This window comes from Apus apus, chromosome 5 (assembly GCF_020740795.1).
Source record: "Apus apus isolate bApuApu2 chromosome 5, bApuApu2.pri.cur, whole genome shotgun sequence".
Classification (NCBI taxonomy): domain Eukaryota; kingdom Metazoa; phylum Chordata; class Aves; order Apodiformes; family Apodidae; genus Apus; species Apus apus.
The window spans coordinates 27790256-27811415 of NC_067286.1; the positions used below are offsets into that span (position 1 = coordinate 27790256).

A 21160-nucleotide genomic window follows, 5' to 3' on the forward strand; every position below is an offset into this window, starting at 1 on the left:
ATAAAGAGGAACTGTGGGCTGCCTTGGGATAGTGGGGAAACCACAGTGATGAGGCAGACTGTGAGTAGCAGGATGAGAAGGGTTGTTTGGAGATGCAAGGGCTGGCTTGTGGATGTTTTCTGCCTTGGGGTTTCATAATTGGTGAGTATTTTAAAGGGAGTGAGTTTGCTTTGTGCATAAACTAAATTTAGCTTTTGATGAATCCAAGGTCATGTATAAATTAATGTTTATATACAAATGTTCATATTGTTGTAGCGGGGGCAGGTGCACTTTGTAGTTCAAAACCCTTCTCGCCAGAAGGCTGATCACACCTGTGACTAGGGGCTGCTTTTCCTGAGGTAGAGGGGTATTTTAAAATTTTTTATTTCTGCCTGTTGTGTTCAGAAGGCAGTACTCCTGGCTGTCTTCTGCCTGCAGAAAACCTAAGAAAATAAAAGGTAATTGCATAAAAATTTCTGAATTGCTACAAGGTTAAAATGTCATTATTGAAGATGATCAATAGGCTCATTAGGATGGTACTTCTACTGAAAGGAATCCTTGGTTGTGCTTAACTCAATGTGACAACTTTTAGAATCATGCAGAGTTTAAAATATACAAAGCCTCTTTACCTCGAAGATAACAAAATTGGTTTTGTCCTCTTTCACTTTGCTTTCTTGATTTAAAAAAAAACACCACAAAACAAGCCTGTCAGATGGGCCTGTAAATTAATTTTCCCTGTAAGCCTCACTTTTGGTAGTAGAGTTCAGTGCTTACAGTGCTCTTTATCCAGTAGTGTGGCAGACTGCACTGTCACCTCTTGTTCCTGAGGCCATTAGTGATGCAGTTTGTTTAGGTACTGAATTATAACAAACCTTTTTTTCTGCTTATGTTAAGGCAAATGTCAAGGTTACAATACATGATTATGTCTAAATTACATGTGGGTGGTGTTAACTGTGTGTCATGTGATGACTCGTTGCTCTCCTTGAATGAGTAGAACAAGGTGTAGTTTGCAAGTGTATCTTTTTTATTACAGATCACTTGGGCAAGATTATACAGAAAGACTTATATGATTCCCTTAAAATTTTAGTCACAATTTCTGACTATTATGCTGGAAAGGCTTTGCTGCCATTATTGTTAACTTGTAAAGGTTAGGTTTGTAGTGCACAGTCCCAGTGACAGAAGCATTAGCTTGCAACCATGACAAAGCAAAGGGGAAATGGAGGAAAAGGCCTGTGTTTTCAACAATGCAGTAAGAAGACTGGTTTTGTTTTCTCACTTTGGGCATAATTTCTGTGATGCAGTTTTTGGTGAAACTACAAAAACTACAGAAAAATATAAAAAGGGCTATAGATCTTTTCTGCTAACAGATGTTGTGAAGGTTCACTACATTAGGTTTGTTGTATGTAGTCTGGAGGATCTTAGCTGTAGAAAATGACCCTTTAGAAAAAATTCTTCAGCGGGTATGCCATGGACATCTCCACCCCACTCTGAGCATCAAAGAAAATATAAAGAGGATAAACCGTTTGCCATTCCTTTTCCACAATGCAGATCCTAGATAAAGTTCTTTTTAGATTTTAAATGCTTACTTTTTGTTCAGCTTCAAAGTGAAGTGAATGGCCTTTCCATCTTTTTTCTTTCTGTTGTCAGGTTGACAGTAGGCTTGATGGCACTTGGGACTCTAGAGAAAGGACTGTGGTCTTCAGCTTTGATTACTGCTACTGGTCAGTTGATCCTGAAGATCCAAACTATGCATCTCAGGAAATGGTAAGTGATGCTGTTCTTCCTGGCTGAGTTCCCATCCTGTTTTATCCTTTATATTCACACCTACAGGAAGAGGCAGAGATGTAGGATAAATAAAATTTCATTTGCTTTTCTGCATCCATCTTTATCCTGTTTTTTTTTTATGATACTACATTACTCAATTTTTTTATCTTAAGTAGGAACAGTAGAACTGCAAATCCCTTGTTCATCAACTGATGCACACTTTTCTTAGATCTGTCAACTCTGTTAAGCTAAAGTCCTCAGATGATCACAACTAATGATCACTACCAATCCGAATTTTGGGGGAGGGGAAGGGGAACCAGGTTCTAGAGACAGAAAGCCCTGAGGTGAAAGGAAGTATCAAGGTAATGCTGCTGAAAGGGTTAACAGTGAAGTAATCACATATTTAACAGTAGTAAATTTTAATTACAGTGTATTGTTCTGAGCACTTTTTCTTGCTTAAGTATCAGAAATCTCATACAGCTAATGGAGTCACCTCTTAGTCTAAAGATCCAAAGTTTGATTAAGAAAGTTGAAGGATGTAGTATTAAAATAGGATATAACTGCAAATTTTTGTTAATAAAGAAGAAACTATTGCATCTACTATCAATAAATAAATATCATGTGTGTAAAGCTATCAAAGATTTCTCTCTGCATGCATCGAATCACATATATCAGCATTGAAATAAGTTTTTGCTGCTCTTTTTTCTTCAGAATTGTGTCTTATTTCATTTTTGTCTGTTATCAGTTAAAATTGTTTCTGAAAATCCAACTTGTGTAATTGTGGGTTTTTTCACAGAAAATATCACAGAAGAATGAGATAGTCCTGTGAAATAGGTATTCCTGATAGTGATAAGCACAGGATTGTTTTACTTTTGTTTGAAAAACTATAAAATTTGGGAATTACCAGAACAATAGATCATTTTTAAATTATTTTATTTTGCTGCGTTTCCTGCTTGTTGTAGTACTGTGGAAGAGATTTTGGGAACTTGGGAAGTGTGTGTTCAGTGTTCAGAAAAGAAAGTTATCTTCTAAAGTACTCAGCACTAGATAAACTTCCATTTTAGCAATTAGAAATAACAAATCTTTAAATGTTGAACTCTTGGGTCTTGTAGTTTTACCCCCCTTTTTATTATCCTACTTGCTTATTTGGATTATATGTCTTTCATGAGTTTTTCTCATAACACACTGAGAAGGTGCTTCTTAGAACTGTTGACAATATGGTTGGCTTTCTAGTTGAAATGGCTTAGCAGGTGAAGTGTTAATAAATAGTCTGCCAAGTCAGCTTTATCTCTACTTGGTATGAAAAATTATTGGAACTGCTGAATGGAAAATATAAATATGGGCTACAAAGTGGGTTTTATTTGTGTTCTTGTCATTATTAAATAAAAGCACAATTGAAAAAGAATGTAAAATGTAATCTAGACAGTGCAGCTTGCTGCTGGGGCTGAGTATGCCTTTCAGACACTATAGTGAGTCTTGTGTTATCATACAATATACAGAAAATTAAGTAACGGACTATAGTTTCCTTACTCATGCCTGATGCTGGCTGAAAGGATGTCCAGTGCTGCTTCATGTAACCATTGGGTTCTTGGGCCTTTGACAGACCCCTTTAATGAGTGAAGGGAAGTTTAAAGACAGACTGTTACTTTGAAAGGCCTGGAGTTGTTTGCAAATTTCTTGGGCTTTTTACCTGTCTTGTTGACTATAGAACCAGGAATGTGTACTTTAAATGTCCTTGAGAAGAGGGCTGCTGGAATACCACGCTTTTGTGCATTTATTTGCCCCTCTGTGCTGTATGAATGAGGTTTATTGTACTAGTTCCATGTTTTGAATCATCACTTTAGTGCTGAGCTTGAAGTTTCTAAGCTTCCTTATAGCAACGATGCTATCAGCAGCCAAAGGAGATTTGGTCACGCTGTCATCCAGTAAAAGCTTTCTTTCATGAGCTGACCTTGGATTACTTTTTCCTTGACGATGTCCTGCCAACTGCTATCCTACATGACTGATATATTGGTTGAGGATGAACAATAGATGAAAGTATCTGCCTTCATTTTTGTAGAATGCTGTTGTTTAGTAAGCTGTCCTGTCGTTGTCCTCTGGATGGACATGTAAAAATGAAGTTCTAACAGTTTCTTCAGTTGTTAAGGTTTCTGTGACAATAAAACAATAGTGAGACAGCTGAAAATTGTAGGTTTTAGGTAAAAATTTCATTTTAAAAATACAAATCTGCTTCTCTGAATAATTCTCAGTTTTTTCCAGGTGTTAACATTGATCATTTCAGGTTCTGGTCCCTTGCATTTCAAAGATGACCACACAATGCATTTTATTCCCTATATATTTTGATAATACACTTCACAGGTACTTGTGACAGGCTTAAGTGACACATATGTAAGTACTTCCAAATGTTGGGATGAAACGCTCACATTTATTGTTTTGTTTATAAAAACTGTGCTTTCTCTTCCACCTGTATTCTATTTGTCGAAAGGGGAATACATGTTGCCCACCTCTTTTGTTTTCCCTAATACATTCATTTCAATATAAATTTGATTGCCTTGTTTTAATGTAAAAAAAAAGAAAGAAAAAAACCCTATTTTTTTCACTTTAATTTGGGGAGAGCAGAACTTCTAAAGAGGAACTGAACCAAATTAGTAAAACCTGCAATGCCCATGTGACAGATCATGTATGTTTACTCCTTTTTTTTTAATAACACTGAAACTGGAAGTGCTTTTCCCTTCAAAAAACTGGCACAAGCAGAGTAAAAAATATAAACTATTTTTAAGAAGTGTTGCTTTTATTTTCTCACAGGGCAGCTGAATACTTCACATTGATATTAAGCCAAGGTTTTAATTTGCTTGTACAAATATGCAATTATTTCCAAAGGAGAGCCTGCCTTCTCTTTTTAAAGACTGCCCCACCCCTCCCCCCCCAAGTGGGTTTGTTGGTGCATAAATAGAATAGAGGAATAAAGAAATACCCTAAGATAAGACTTGCTGGCTAAATGACCAGAGCTACCAGCCACTTCAGGAAGAAGGGAAGGAAATGTGCTACATCGAGTACAGAGAGATGAGCCAGACATTAGGGATACACGTCAGAAAAAAAATGTGTGGGACTAGAGAAAGAACAGGTAACATAAATATTATCTCAGGACAGGAACAGAACATTTGATGGACAAAACATCAAATGAGAAACAAAAGGGAATTCTAAAAGACTGTAGGCATTTAAGAGAAAAAGGTGATCCATGGTTTTTCTGATCTTCACTTCGCAATTTTTCACATGCGTTTTCCATGGTTATATATGAGGGAATGGTTTTCCAAACCATCACTGTCGAGATAGTTATGCTTTCTTTAAAAAAACTAACCCAAAAGAGAAAACCAAAACTAACCAACCAAAAAAAAAAAAACCAAAACCTGTAAGAAATGAGTACTTCAGGTGATGTTCCTTTTCCTGCCATTTTTAAGACAAACTGCTCATTTTTCTCCCTGCTGGGTTGCTGCAGAATCAGTTCAGTCTGGCAGACGGGGAATGCGGAACGTCTGCACCTCCGCTTTGTTGTGCGCACACAATGAAGCAGTTTCTCTGTGCCTCCTTGCATTCCTGTATTGAGGGTTTTTTTGGGAGGTGAGTTTGGTACCTATATAAAACCTTCTTTAGTAAAGGGAGACATGTTGTGCAAAAGTGACCACTTCTTCCTTTTCCCCCCTCCCTTTCCTCCACAGATGTCTTCAGGAAGCTGTGTGTAGCTGAGGATTGTTTTCCAAAGACAATGTTGGAAATCCATCACTCTTTGGCCATTGTGTAACTTTGAGATTATCCTTTAATAGATGTAATAGATTCGTGGCATATTTTCATTTTGCAGTAAAAATGATGTGTGGTAATGATATTGTAATGATAATTAGGGTTATAATTTTTATTCTTGTAGGCAGAGTCAAACTTGCTGATTCATTCTGCTGGTTGAATACGATTGTTAATATGTAGGTGCTTTGAGTCCTTTCTAGTTGTCCTGCAAACAAACATCTAAATTTAAACTAATTTAAATTTCAATTTTGGTCTGTCATGTAGCAGTCTGTTTCAATCTTTAGAGTTTACTTTGTAAAACCTAAAATACCTTTCTTCAAGTCTGTTCTAGCTCCACCAAGCAAAGGAAAATGTTTAAAACAGTTGCAAAGCTGAACTAAATGCCCCATTTAAATTTAACTGAAAAGAAAAAATATCTTGGTGTGATCTAATGCCAGTGCAGTTAATAAAAATCCGAAGAGTATCCTGCACAAGAATATTCTTAAAGCAACAGGAACACATGCAGACTTTTAAATATTCTTGTTGCTGGTTGCTATAACTTCAGTCCTCAGCTTCCCTCCGGCCATCCTACCATCCGGTTATTGTGCATGCACAACAACTGCAGTGGGCAGGCTGACCCACAGGATGTAGAAGCAGGTATTTACACACAGCAGTTGCCATAGATAGCTGAAGTGTAGCAATCTGTTCCTTTTGATAAGAGGAATATATCCCATGAGTAATGGTTTTGAATGGTGGAGACAGTGAAATCCAGAAAAGTACTTATATGCTCAACTTGCACTGATATCAGTGGAATGCAAATCTCTGACTTGCTTTTCTAGAAACTTCTCTTGTAGATTTCAAGCTTGTTTTTTGTACCTCAGTGCATCCTTTAAATGGAGAGGACAATGCTTAGAAGGGAAATGGTAATTTAGACTTTAGAATCTTTACCTCAGGCTTTAAAAATAATGAAACAAATTATATTCATATTAATCAAGGAATTTCACAGTTCTGGGCTTGACTTGGCAGCGGTTTCATTTTAGTTTGGCATAGTGCAGTAGCTTTGTGCAGGTCTGAATATTCCTTCAGTATAATTCTGAATACTGTGATTTTCAGTAATGCTGTGACCCTTGTTGGACTCTCCAAAATGCAATCATAAAAAGCACTCAACCAAAAAACATGGCCAATTGGAAAGATGATGGTCTGTGAGGTTAAGCTAAGAAATATGGGAATGCACAGAGGTTCAGGATGGTTTTACAGTGAGAAAGCAGTAAGGGTATGAAAACAAATTTTACTGCAAATATCAGTAACAGGTCCTAATTTCTTGACTTTCTCACCCCCCACCTCCCCATAGTTCAGCACTGGCTTCCTAATGTAAGTGAAAGAATAACTGTGATTTGTTTTTGGTGCACTCCCACTGGTCATTTCAACCATTGAGGGTTTTACAAGACTTTTTTCAAAAGCAAGACAGTGCTTAAATTAAAGGTTTGTTATTTCTAGACTTTATATAGCAAGTGACACAGGTTCTCATTGCCTGTCTGTCCATTGCACATGTGCACTAAGAAGAACTCCTTTCTATTCAAACACATGATCACATTATTTCTATATTTGCTTATAAAGATACTCATTGAGAAGATCAGGTTTTCTTCAGTGCTCTAAGGCAGAAATGGGAGTTACTGGTAGTGCATGTGAATGAATGCACATGACCCCTAGAAACAGACTTTTCTGTTTCTAGTTTGTTTTAAAAGTACTGTAATTGTGTTCCATCACATTTGAGTTCCAAGAATAGTCAAGTTTTATACAACTCCCAGCTAAGAAAAGTAGTTGAGGAAAGGGGCAGACAGGCAGATGATTTTCCTACCTCCCTGTCAGAGTGTAACTGAAAAAAAAATAGAAGAAGAAACAGATATGTTTGTTTTAATAGGCAGGATCTTCAGTCTGACACTAAGTTTTTTTGTTTTGGAGGGGCTTGTTTGATTTCTATTTATAATTTATTTTTGTTACAAGTTAATTCAGAAAGTTTAGAAAAGTTATTCAACAGTATTTTTGGAAGCAAAACGTTGCAGCATATTGTTCAACCCTTCATCAACTTAAGTCACTGTGTTTGCTCCCCGTTTTAAGAAAGTGCAAATGTAGTCACACTTCTGAAGAACTGTAACTGAGACACCTTTCCTTTCTAAGCTGAGTTTGTGGCACTTCCATACATTCACTGTGAGATTCAAGTTTTTTATTGTTTTGTGGATTCTCCAAGACAAATTTGAAATCTGTTATCTAGCATATGTGCTTAATTCTAAAAATTATAACTTAATAAAGCTCTAATTTAAATGTCTTGAAAAATCCTTCAGTTTGCTCTCTCTTTCTCTCTCTTCCTAACCCCTCTCTTGTCTTGATGTAAAAGGAGGGAGAAAGAAGGAGGTGGTGGCTGTGGGTGTAAATGGCATTTTTGCATGAAATATTTGAAAAACAGTAAGCATTCCATCCACTATGTTTTTTTCTCCAACCCAGAGTGAGACAGAAGAGGAGAGCGTGATATAAGAAAAAGGCTTTTTGTGCAGTAATTGGATCAGTACATAATGGATTATGATGGAAGGAGGGAAACCACTGTTGAGTGCATGACATAAATCTTTTACCAGCAGCACAGCTGTTGTGTTGTGATCAAATGAAATAATTGTTTCTGGTAATACCAAGATTTCATTGCAGACAATATCTCTGGGAATTATATTGAATAATTGCAAACTTCAAAGCAGGCTTTATTAGAAGACAAAAAAGAATCGGTTCACCTTGTATTACATTAAAACCAGTGCATTTTGAGGACACACACAAAAAAAGTTTTAAATAACTGAGGCATTGAGTTAATTTTTAGAAATAATTATATAGCCATATGCATTCATATGCAACTACAGTTTTAAGCAGATGCATTGCAAATATGAAGCTGAAATGAGAGTACATAAGAGGATTTAGCTTAATATTGGTAACAAGTTGGGGGAAATCAAGAAACTGTTTCACTAATAATGAAATGAGATTTTTAAGCTGGTCAGTCTGCTACTGCTCATACACACTCATTTTGTTTTCCTGATGGGCACTTACTCTTATTTACTAGATACACAGAGCACATTCTTTACAGTAGGCAGGCTGTATAATTCCCTAAATAATTCTGAAAGGATCTGTAAGTTCATTCAGCACTGGATTGCTACCAAGATTGTATTTTAACATCGAGTTAAAGGTTTTTCTCCAGCCTTATCCATGTGTATGAATAACTTCTGTTAGGCTGGTCTTTGGGAATGAAAATTACTGAAAAATCAGTCTGAACTTTAAGACCCCACAATCATATTGGTCTGCGAGTCCTGTAGTCACTGCATGAAAAGATGCTGATAGACCTTTAGTAGGAGACTGGTCCAGGTTTGGGGGTTTTATCTTATGGGTTAGGTTTTTTTGTTGTTATTTTAGGAGGCAGCTGGCTTATGAAAGATTTTGTGGGGCAGGACTGTGCTGGTATTGAATGGTCAGATATGTTTAGGGCAGCAGCTGTGATCAAGTTCAACACAGCCATTTTGTTTCCTTCTGAAAACGTGCCATGTTTCTGACATGTCACAGCCATGAGCTTGGGCTTGCATGCGTAAGTAGCTAAAGCATGAAAAACCTAAATAATATGCATGTGTCCTGTATGATTGTTTATGAAAGTGTTTGGTATGAGCACCAGCTGTTTCTTTATATTACGGCAAATAATATAAAGATTTGTGCTTGTCTGTAGATTTGTGCTTGATTTATTTATTTACCTTCACAAGTAGCTAACTTTTCTGTTTTTCTGTTAAGTAAGATATATGCCTCAGACAGATGTGTGTGTGACCTTGAACACAAACTGAATGAATCATCCTTTTGGCTGGATCCAAGCACCTGCATGTTGACTCCCAACACTGTTTTGTTTTTCATCAACAAAAAGTCTGCTCTTGAGAGCTCATATGTGAAAAGCAGAATTAACCTCTCTGTTCAGTTATGGCTTTTTTGCTAAAGTAGCAGTGTTCACAGTGCTCATAAATGGGGTAAGGAAGAGTGAAGATGAACAAAATTAATTCAGTCTAGAAACATTTACTGTAGCCTCAGCACATTAAAAACAAAATCCTGAATGTCAGTTTAGGGTTCCTTACTCCCAGATATCCATGCTATTATGAATAGGTTCTCAGGCTCTCTCACTCTTTATAACTTCAGTGTTATAATGCTGGGACATTCTCAGCTGAAGCAGGGGAGATGATGTATCTTAGATTGGCAGGTGTATTTTGAAATATGTCTTACCAGACTATATCACTGTCATGGGAAATAGTTGATTAATAAGTTTTGGAATGGACCATCTGAATCAATCTTTGCTGGATAGGTTATATTCCCGAGATGCTGAATGGCAATGAATGTTTTCCTTGTTTTGTTTGTTTGTTTTTGTTTGTTTTGTTGTTGTGCCTGTAAGGATTTAATTCCTTTCAAACTACATCTATTAACTTTAAGATAGGTCTCAGCTTCTGCTCTATTGTAATTACAAGTGTTTACTATTCTGAATTTTCAAACATCCCTCTCCTGCAAAGACCTACATTTTTAAGTGTATACATGGATTGTATCGTCAATACTGTGCACCTTTACAGTATTATTGGCAGATTTTCTTATGAGGGAGTGACTGAAGCTGTGAGTTTTTCTCATATTCCAGCACTTAATTTTAAATTTCAGTCAAGTTTATGGGTTTAGTGGAGCTAGTTAGCATTTTAAAGCCAAAAATCATCTAACTTCTGTAAGGACTGGGAAATTTTCTAGTCTGCAGTCTAAGGCTGTCAGTTGTTCCTGTTTAATTTTTTAGCAGCTAAGATTGTGATATGTTTTAGTTATTTCTAATGTGTCTTATAACTCTAAACCAAGAAACTGACACTGAATTTTCAGATCATGTTCAAAAAATGAACAACCTTCTTGATTCCTATATATGAAGAATTAGATAGATAATTTAAAGCTTGGGCTTAAGTAGGTTTTGATGTTTTAACTTAAACTTGAATTCAGCAGTAAGTCAAAAGAACTGTCAATGCCTTAAAGATACATTAGGTCTCAAAACACAAAGATTTCAGAGGATTGTGGAAATTTGCTTAGTGTTGTCTTCCTTTACTTCATTTCTGTGCGTTTGACTCTGCTTGGTACAGCACAATGCTTCTGTTGTCTCACATTCTACTGTATGTCATTTTCATAAATTTATTGCTCATTACAGTATATGGAATGTAATCTTGTTCTATTCTGTTTATTATGACTGTAAGTAGCCATCTACAACTGAATGTTATTGGCATGTTGGGTTGAAGAGAGATCAAAAGAGATGAGAATGCCTTCTTTTGCTCCTCGTTTTATTAACCTGGAGTTGATGCTTTTTCCTTGTAGCAAACTGAGTCCATAATTGTACAATTAAATGTAATGGCCCCACTGACTGTCAGGGAATGTTCCACGAGCACTGCAGCTCTGTTGTCTGTACTGCTAAATTGCTGAGGTCGTTCCTGGTGCGGTTTGGGCTGAGGTAGCTGGTACTTCTCATAACAGTTCCTAGACGTGGTCCAGAGACTGTCAGGGATTGTGACCGTTCCAGACTTGCAGCCTGTCACCGTTTGACTCAGGTCCGACAACAATGCTCTCGATCCCCTCCCCCCCCCACCCAGTCAGGGAAGGAGAGAGAGAAAAGGAGAGAGACTTGGCTGGATTGAAAACTAAACTACACAGCTTTAATTAAAACACTAATGAATCACACAAGAAAATATATACAATTATATACAGATACATTCAGATATGGGCAAAAGCCTCTCGCCTCCCCCCACCCCCAGCAACACCCACAGCACTCCCCTGAACTGGGAAGAGTCCCGAGAAATCCCGGAGCCGCTGCTGGAGAAAGCGGAGAGTTATGAGGGTCAGGAGGGCTCGAGCCTAAGGGTCGGCGGTGATGGACGAGCAGAGTCCTCCCCGGACGCCGGCCATGGACGGAAGAGAAGAGCGAGAAGGAGGAAGCTGTCTTCTAAGATCTCTGTCCTTCCTTTGAGCTTACGTAGATATATGGAATGGAATATCTTTGGCCAATTTTGCTGTCTGTCTAACTCAGCCTCCCACGGGGGGGGTCAGAGATCTCCCCGTAGTGTCTGAGCCGGCGGAGTGAAGGTGTAACCTTGAAGCCTCAGTAGTTAGAAAAACATTCCACTGTCTTATCAGCCTAGCAGAACACACAGTTGCTAGTTAAAAGAAAACTTACTGAAGGAAAAAAAATCAGTGAAAAGAAAAATTGGCTTAATCCTGGCTCAAACCAGGACACAGCCATTCCTGGCACTCTGTGTGTGGCCCCTCTGTTTTACAGACTGGTCTGTGCCATATGGGCTGGACACGTTGCTATCCCTGGTGTTGCAGCTGTAATGGCACAGTCCTCTCAGAAGGGCTTGTAACATTGTTCGAGAGGTGATGCTGACCTGCTTTTACAAGTCCCTGGAAGTTACCACTTGGAGGAGGAAGAATGTTTTTTGTACATGTGCTTCAGGCTCTGTCTTCCCAGATCTGAGGGACAAAAAGAAAATCACATTTTACGTCTGCCTTATAATTGACTATGTGTTAGTGGGTTAGAAGATGGCCTGCAGTGTGTAACCAGCAGTGGACCTAAAGCTGTGGTGGGAGCTGGCTGAGGAACTCTATTCCCAGTTGAGACTTAACTAAGGGGGCTGAAATTTCTTGCACAGCTTGGCACCTTTGTTTTAGTGGCTGTACTAAGCATCAAGAACTTATTTATTTATTTATTTTAAATATGCTCTCCACAAACTGTCTAGCAGCATTCACACTATGATCTTATTCTGCTTCTGATACAGTTGTGAAAGAATCCAGAGACCCTAGTACTGCTGGACTCTGTATGAATCATTTTCCCATGTCTATAGGCCAGCCTTTGAGAGTCCCTGCAGCTTTTGTTTTAAAGACGGATTTAATAGTATTAGAGCTGGTTCTATACAGCACACCTTCAGCTCTGCAGTTTTTTACATTTCTTCACTGATTCAGACACCAGGCATGTGTTGGATCCTGCATCACATCCCAGAACATTCTTTAGCTTTTTTTATAAAATGTAAGAGATCTCTGAGAATTTCTGCTGTGTTTTCTAACTTCTTTCTGTATTGTTCCATCCTTCTGGTTATTGTTTTTGCTACTGTTAAAGATACCAAGGTATTTCTCTGACTCCTAATTTTTTTGCCTCAAGAAAATGGGAATTGGAGGTGGGAAGAGAGATAAGACAAAATAGGATATAATGAACACATTTGATGTAGTGAATGGCTGTTATTTAAAATAAAAATGTTTGAGAAACATTAAGAAGAACTAAAAGGTTAGGCAGTGCACAGAAACAATTTGTTACTTGGAGGAAAGGTAATATTCTATAGCACCTTTTTTGTTCTTCTAAGGCCTAGCTGTGAGAAAATGTCACATAAACTTAGTCTGCAAGGTGAGTCCTTTCCATCACAGCCACAGCTTGCAAGTAATCGGTGTAACCTTTTTTGAGAACACAGAAAATGCTGAAGCACCTCTGCATAGAATTGACCCTTCCATTTTCCTTCCAGAAGGAATGACAGGAATTATAAGTTGTTTTTATGAAGACTTTTTACACATCAGAAATTTATTACGGTCAGCAGAATAAGCACTGGTACCTTTATTGGCAAAGCATCAACAAAATTTACTTTCCATTTGCAAAGCAGTTGGCAGCTGTATAATGTTATTAATGAGGCAGCATGAGATGTACACTTTTAATTTGGAGTAATAATCCACATAGGAGCCAGAGGATGTTTTCAGTAGAATTGGCTGAAAAATTTTCATGTAGAGTATTTTCTTGTTGAGTTTAAAATGGGATAAACTTGGATAAAACTTGTGGCATACAAAAAGTATGAAGCACTGAGGGATCTTCATGGTGTGCCTGGCCTGGTTTTGAGACTGATGTGGTATGAAGCGAGTGTGGAAGAGAAGGGCACTGTAAAGCAGTAGTTGTGTCCAGCCTCAATGATTTCTGTCATTAGGGGAGCAAAAATAGAAGAAACTGATAATCCCTGAAGCTTTTTTGATGTAATATTTCTAATTAGGTGAGTTCTGACTGTTCATTTCACCTTTGACTGCTAATATGCTGCCCCCAGTACTTGTAAGCTGGGGCTGTTGACCTGGCAAAAGAGCAAATTAGCAATTTGCTCAACTAGTCCTGGCAAGCTTTGTTGTTAAGATACTGTTGAGAATAGGATGCCAAGAATGCTCTCTCTGAACTTGTAAGTGACCTGAAATTACTTCCTGTTGTTTGGATTCTCTTGGAAACTGCTAAAACCATATACATTTAGAAAGGATGTTTTTTTCCTGAGAATATTACACAGCTCCACTTTTATTTTTTTTAGACAAAAGTTGAGAGATACTGCACACAACATTCTCTTTTAGGCAATGAAAAAAAATCCAATAAAACTTTAATGCTGTGAGAATCTTTGAAGAGCTGAACCAAAGTCAAGAAACCTGCTTAGGGATTTGCCTGCTGATTCTTGATCTCAATAAATATTGAAGTGGTGTCTGATGTGTAGATTTTTTTAATTTTTTTTTTTCCTTCACATCCTTTTCAGGGAAAGTAGTTGCACACTTGGTACTCTGAGCAGCCAGGTAGTTCAAAACACAGGTGTAAAAAAATAATCTCATTGTCTCAAAGGGCTTTACTCAGTGGAGTCATCACCACTGTATGTCAACCTGTGAGAACAGTGATACCAGATTCCTCCAGTGTGAATGATGCTCAATGAAGATGCTTGTAAGTGTACAATGAAATCTATATGTATGCAAGTGGGGTTGATGGAATATCTTATTCTCAACCTCTTATTTTGGCAATAAGCCCTGCACATATTCTAAAACCTGGCCAAACTTTCCTATCTGAAGATATGTACTTTTATGTCTTTATTTTAAGGAAACAAGAAACATTTAAAAAATACCTCTAATGATTAAAACAGATTTAGGCTGTATATCTTTCCAAAAGCTGTTGTAGTTGTCAAAAGCTGAAATTTCAGATGCAGTTGAGACCAAGCACAGGTGAACTCTGTGAGTGTTGTCAAGGTTCTCCCAGATAAGGCAATGCCAAATACAGAAAACTTACTTTCAGCAGCAGCATGAAGTGAAGCTTATCAGGTTTGGGTGCTGCTTAAGTTCAGTTGTTGCTCATAGTTTTACAAATGCAATTGGGCCTTGTAGAATTTCTGCTGGTATTTTAAAATAATTGTTGATATAAATTCATATTTTCAATGTCCTGTTATCTCTTTTGCTTAATTTTTACTTTATTCTGGCAATGTTGTCTCATGTATGAAGGTGGAAAAATGAGCTTATTGCTAGGAAAGCATGTTTTATAAGCTTAAGAATTGTTTTCCAGTGTAGTAATTTTAAGAACTGATGATCTAATAGCAAAAAATATTAACTTGAATTAGGTGATACACAAGAAGAGAATACCCATTTCCAGCTGAAGGGAAAAAAGCAGAAATCTAATCTTGATAGTGTAATTGTGCTGTTGTCTGAGTATTGCAGACAATTGTTAGACCTTACTGAATAACTGAAAAGTTTGGATCACTGTTTTTTCCTCCCACGCCCTTATAATAAACTTGAGAAACAATTTTTCCATCTGCATTGCCTGTCTTCTCACAAAATTAATGGCAGTTATTTTCAGAGACACAGCTGAGAATTTATATTTGTCCCTGCTGCCTTAAACAATAAAACTTACTAATTTTATGCTGTTGTTCTTTACTTTCCTTTCACATGGAATCACAGACATCCGCTAATGACCCAGGATCCTAGCCAAGAACCAGCAGTGGTGGGAGAAACTGCAGGATATTTATAACTTCATTATAATCCTTTATTTGCTCTTTTCATTGCAAGAGAGAGATAGTTCAGTATGGAAAAACAAACAAATTCTGAAACACAAAACAAAACAGAAGTCTCACAGTATGTATTTTGCTCAGTTTAAGAGGATATCAGTAAAAGTGCCACACTTTTTAATTTGTTTGTTGAGTTGTGTTTTGTTTCTTTTGTTAGACATTCAAGCACAGATAACGATGGCATCACAGCATTTAAAATGACAAATTACATAATTTTTCAGGCATGAAGTACTATCTGGGCTAGGGGAGAGGGATGGTTAAAACATGTTTTGCTCCTGGTGGAGTGAAACAGTATGATGGTAGAGAACATTGTGCTGCTTCTTCCAGCTGTGACATGAGCCTTTGCCAGACCTTTAGAAAAGCTGAAGTTTTTAGTTTCCCCTGTGGTTCTATTCTTGCAAGGTCTAGCCTAGAATTCACTCAGAAAAAAATCCTGTTTAGCTGTGTATTCTCACAGCAGTGAAAATCAGTGTGTTACTATTCTGCTGGTGAAGATGCAAAGGGCAGAAATTAAATCTGTTCCTCTGATGTCCAACCTGGCAAACAAGCACACATATGGATAGAGCAGCACTCACACCTGCAATCCCAGGTTCCTGGAACAGAGAGACAAAAAACACTTAGTTGCTCATCTGCTTATTAAGTAGTTTGTAGCCACAGTGTTCCAGGTTGAGTGTTACTGGCTATTGACTTGCAGTTTTCTCCTTCCTTTCCCTAAGGGTGTTTATTGAAGTTTTTGTCTAGTTTTAAAAAGCTAGATAATACCAAGATGCTACAGAGTAATGTAGCATCTTCCTTTGCCTTCCACAACTGCAAATGAGAAATTTGCAGAAGGTAGGCATAAAAAAAAAAGTGTTTTTTGAGTATGTCTAGTTTTTTTTTTTTATAGGTAATATTTTCTTAACACATAATCAGTTGGAGTTCCCCTGCCCACTCCCCCTGTCTTTTGTTGCAATTGTACCATGACAGAAGTTCTCATACCAAGGGAAGAATTGTGTTCTTTAGAAGTGTTCTTTAGCTGGGAAGTAAGCAGGATGTATTTCTGAAGCCTATGCAGGAGTTCCAGATTTGTATAACTGCTCAGAATTTTCTTTTGACACTCATGAGAAGCTGTATGTGTTCAAGTAACTGTATCTGTAAGGACTGATTTGCATAAATTGAACAGGGCACTTGGAAAAACAGCACACCTTTGACAAATCTGTTTTACAGAGTATCGGTACAGAAAGAGGATTCAGGTGAGAAGTTGGACTCCTGCCAGGTGATCCACAGATTTAGATCCGAAAAAGAAGCAGCTCCCCAAGACAAACAGTCCTTACCCTGCAGTTTCTATTAAACAGAGACTTTGTAACCATTATCTTTCGAGGAATAATGGAGGAGGTTTTCACTGTGTCTCTCTAATAAATACTTGCTGTTCTCCTGGACAGAATTAACCAAGCCTAACCTCTACTTCACAGTTCAGTAAATGAAAGGGTCTTCATTCGGTCTGTAAGGGATCACCTCTGTTGATTTGATGGGCACATGAAACACCAGAATAAAACATAAATGAAACATGAAATATAATGTGTAAATCTTGATGTATTTAGTAGTAAAGAAAAAAATTGTCGTTTCGTTCCATGTAGAAAGCTTCATTATGAGAAGTATAGCTGGACGGAGCTGCCAGATATTGATACAGTGTCAAATGCTGGGGCAGCTGGATTTATGGCTGGTGTGTTCATATTGGTCTGCTATAATCCAGTCATAATGCAATAGGAATCCCCTTCAGGCAGGAAAAATTAGGATCTGAGAATAATGTGGTTTTGTAAAGGCATGTGAAAATACTAGATGGTACTTTTGAATGGATATCTGTTCTTTTCAGGTTGCTGTTTATGGTAGAATAACAGCAATTTAATTCAAAGGAAAAAAAATAAGGTGGAGTTGTGCTCTTGGTGATGGAGCACTTTTATAAGTTAAAGATTTCTAGCAGGACATTTATAAGTTATATTGATGTGATAATATAGAGGGTTTTTTCTTTTTCAAAATGAGATTTTTGATGAGTGGATCAGATGTATTTTAATGATTGTATAATTCAGTGATGAAATGACAGGAATATGAAATGACCAAATGACCACATAGCCTAGTCAGTGTTTCTCATATTCTCCCTCCCATCCGCCAGATGAACAGTAGATACTTGTCACGTTATCTGTCACTTTTTCTAGTATTTACAATTTCACCTAAATACCTTAATCAAGATTGAACTTTCGTGCAGTTAAATATAGCGTGTATGTACACTATCACACAGAGCAGACAGTTTTTCCATTGGAGAAAAATGACAGCTGATAAGATGAACAAGGAAATCATTGTTGTCTCTCACAGGGAGAATTAAAGCACAAAGGGATTTAAGGACATGCAGGAAGTCTGCTGGCAGAGCCAAGAACTGAACTGTGTCTCAAAGTTCTCGTGCAAATGCCTGTGCCACAGGCCAAGCTTCTTGAGCTGGAGAGAAGCTGCCCCTTTCACTCCCCTGCTTCCGATTTGACTGGGAAAAGAAACTGAAAAGGCTGGATAGAGAGAGGGAAAAGAAGTAATCCTAGCTGTGATGCTGTGGCCTCTTAACAAGAGAGAAGAAATGTTCCCAAACTAACCAACCAATGCTTTTTTTTTTTTTTTTTCCTTTTCCTTCTACTTTATCCCATTCAAACCAAAAAGTAATGTTGCTGAAGTAATCCTAATGTCACAGTAAAGGGTTCTGTGCAGCTGATCAGCATAATACATTTCCCTTTGTGCTTTCTCTGGCTGTGTACAGAAAGCATTTCAGCTGACATTTATTTAATATTATTCAAGAGAAAACATGCAGAAAAAGCCTGGCATTATTGGAACAAACTCCTAGGTTTGTTTTTAAATATTCCTTCCTTGCATTCTCTTGCATCTTCCTTGCAGAAGCCTTTTTGACTTAAATTAATCTTTGGGGTTCTGTGTTTTGGAACCAAGGCTTTAATTATTTTGGTAGGAAGTGTTTAGTTTTGTGTAACTCTATTTAATGGAATATTTTTTCACCTTAAATCCAAGTCTTGGATGCTATATCTGAAATGTAGCAGCAATTTAATTAAATAGGATTTGGTCATAACCCAAAGAGTAACAGCTTGAGGGAGGGCAAGATTCTGTAAGGAAAACATCAAATATGAGATACCATGTATCTGTAGTTCATAGCAGAAATGGTGGAAAATAGATAATGCAGGACTGAGCCTTTTATGTTTTATGCAACAGCTTATACTGACCTGACCTATCGGCTGAGTGCAATTTTGTGTAGTAAATAAGAGCACCTTTTTTACGGTAAGTTCATTTTGTACCTGGATGTAATGCAATTGGCTGTTTTCTGTTTGTGTGGCAAAATTTTAATGGAACTTTACCCACTGAGTTTTTTAAACGTTTATAGTAATTTGTTGATTCTATGGTGAAAAGCAGCTGTTGACCATATGTCTTTCTTAAGTTCAGTCTTTTCCTCTTTCATTAAATCAGTGGTATTTTAAAGGCTATTTTTAAATTGTGCTGTGCAAGAAGCTAATTTTCTTTTGTATTTGGCCCCAGTTATTCACCCGTGGGAATTTATCTTAGTATTCAAACTTTAGCCTAATGTTTTACAGTAGGAGTGTTTGATTTTACTGAGTTTTTTGTTACAGAATCACAGAGTCACCAAGGCTGGAAAAGACCTTCAAGATCATCAAGTCCAGCCTGTGACGTAACACCACCACATCACATGGCACTAAATGCCACATCCACTTTCTACTCCCATCATCTCTGCTTCAGTTAGAATTTGTCCTAGCCTGGTCATTGTAGTCAAGTATTATTTACTAGGAATTATCCAGAGTTTAAAAAAAGCCCAAACTCCCTTAAATTTACAATTTTGGGAGTACACATTGGCCCTGCAGGTTTCCTGGGTTATTTTTTCCCATGTTACTCTGAGACTTGACTTGAGTGACTTCAGAAAACTAGTAGTTTCCCAAATTATTAGACTCTAAAACATAACAGAAAATGTACTGTAGTTGAAAACAACTGCTCTTTGTTTCCTTCTGCAACCAGTTTCTGATTGGATTAAGAAAATTAAGTTTTATACTCTTTTAATTCATACTGCCAAAATTTCTCATAGAATGCTCCCATTATCTTGGAAATTAAAGCATTTATTACTATGAGATACATTATCACAGAATACAGAGTGCCTATTTCAGTTACCATATAAAATACATATTTTCAGTCATCAGCTATCCTAGTTGAATTTCCATTCAATGCATAGTAATTAAATGAAAAATCAAAGATACTGATATTAACCAAGCCTCATGTTACAGTATTCAATAGCATTAGTTTGAATCATATGCATAAAAGGAGATTTTAATTATCTTGACCTTTTTGTTAGGATAAAGAGAAAAACTGAGAGCCAACACACTTCTGTCTGTCTCTGTGTGTGACACATAGAAAGCTTATAGGTTACAGGGGTTATCTATGGGCCCTTGGCTTGATAGTAACTGAGAGGTCAAGGAATGTAAAAATTGGAGGGGAAAAAAAAAAGGTTTGAACAGAAGAGCTTGAAAACAAAAATATTCAAACTTTTAATGTCCAGACAAAGATTTAAATGCAAAATAATGAAGTCCCAAACCACCTCTGTTAATAATAAATATCTGTAACTTATGGCAATTGACTGGATATGCTCCATGCCAAGTGTTATTTCTTCTTGGCACTAGCACAAAAATCCCAGTGTTTTCATTCCAGAAAAAATGTAGTAATCTGTCCAATATGTGTGTTTATACACAGACATGCAGGTCTAATGTGAAAAAATGTGATACAATTCCAGGGTGACAAATGGGGTATATTTCAGTATCTTGAAAACTCGTTATGTAGGAAATACATAGAAGAGCTGCTGTAGATTTTGGCTTTTAAGCCAGGAAAAGAGAGAGCTGAGACTTTTAGATTCAGAAGATTTCTGATTCTGCTGCCCAAATGGGAAAGGATCAGAATAGAATATCACTTGCCTGTTATAAGTCTCCTGGTAGCAAAAAAGATTGTTTTGCTTATTACTCACAAACCAATTTGCAAAGCATTCTAAAAAGGGATTTTAGTCTGCTATTTTAGTGTGATGAAACTATTTTTAGAAAGGTTCATTCAACAGGGAGGAAAAATATCTTCCTCATGTAGTTATTGCTGTTTCTTTGGAGAGGTGGTATACTCTCATGGAAATCTCTTGGACTCCCTTGATTTTTGTAATTTTTAGAATTGCAAGGTATTACTTTCCAATGAATATTCCTCATATGTGGGTTTTTAATGGTATGTGGAAAGGTTAAATTTTTCAAGTATACTTGAAAAAGCAGCTGTTCAGTTTTATTAATTTTGATTTTCTTTTGAAATTTGTGGTAAATCCAGACTCTGTTATCAAGAGTGACCTGATAAAAAAAGCCAGTTTTTGGTGTGGTTTTACTTTGTGTTCCAAGCTGACTTGCAGTTTGCATTTCATGATTTTCACTTCTAATAGAATTTCAGAGGTTGTTTGTAGAGTGGCACATTCATTTGACCTCTAATATCTTAGGATTTGAAAGCAAATATATAGTCAATCTTTCTAGCTTCTATTTTTAAATAGGATTAACTCAATAGTGCTAATTAGGCTGCATTAAATGAGTACTTTTTTTTTTTATTTCCCTATATAATGGCAATTAAAGTCTCAATTTGTTCTCATTTTAATGTTTTGCTTCTATGCCATATGAAAATCCTCTTGTCTTTGGTAT

General features: G+C 37.0%; 1 protein-coding gene across 3 annotated transcripts in view; it reads left to right on the plus strand.

The window, feature by feature from the left end:
• The window catches only part of STARD9 (StAR related lipid transfer domain containing 9), a 99236-nt gene that overhangs the window by 15062 nt on the left and 63014 nt on the right, over positions 1 to 21160 (plus strand). For all 3 annotated transcript variants that reach the window (XM_051621032.1, XM_051621034.1, XM_051621033.1), the window contains exon 3: positions 1627 to 1743. In XM_051621032.1, the coding sequence (XP_051476992.1) occupies positions 1627 to 1743 (117 nt within the window). The remainder of the gene's footprint in view (positions 1 to 1626; positions 1744 to 21160) is intronic.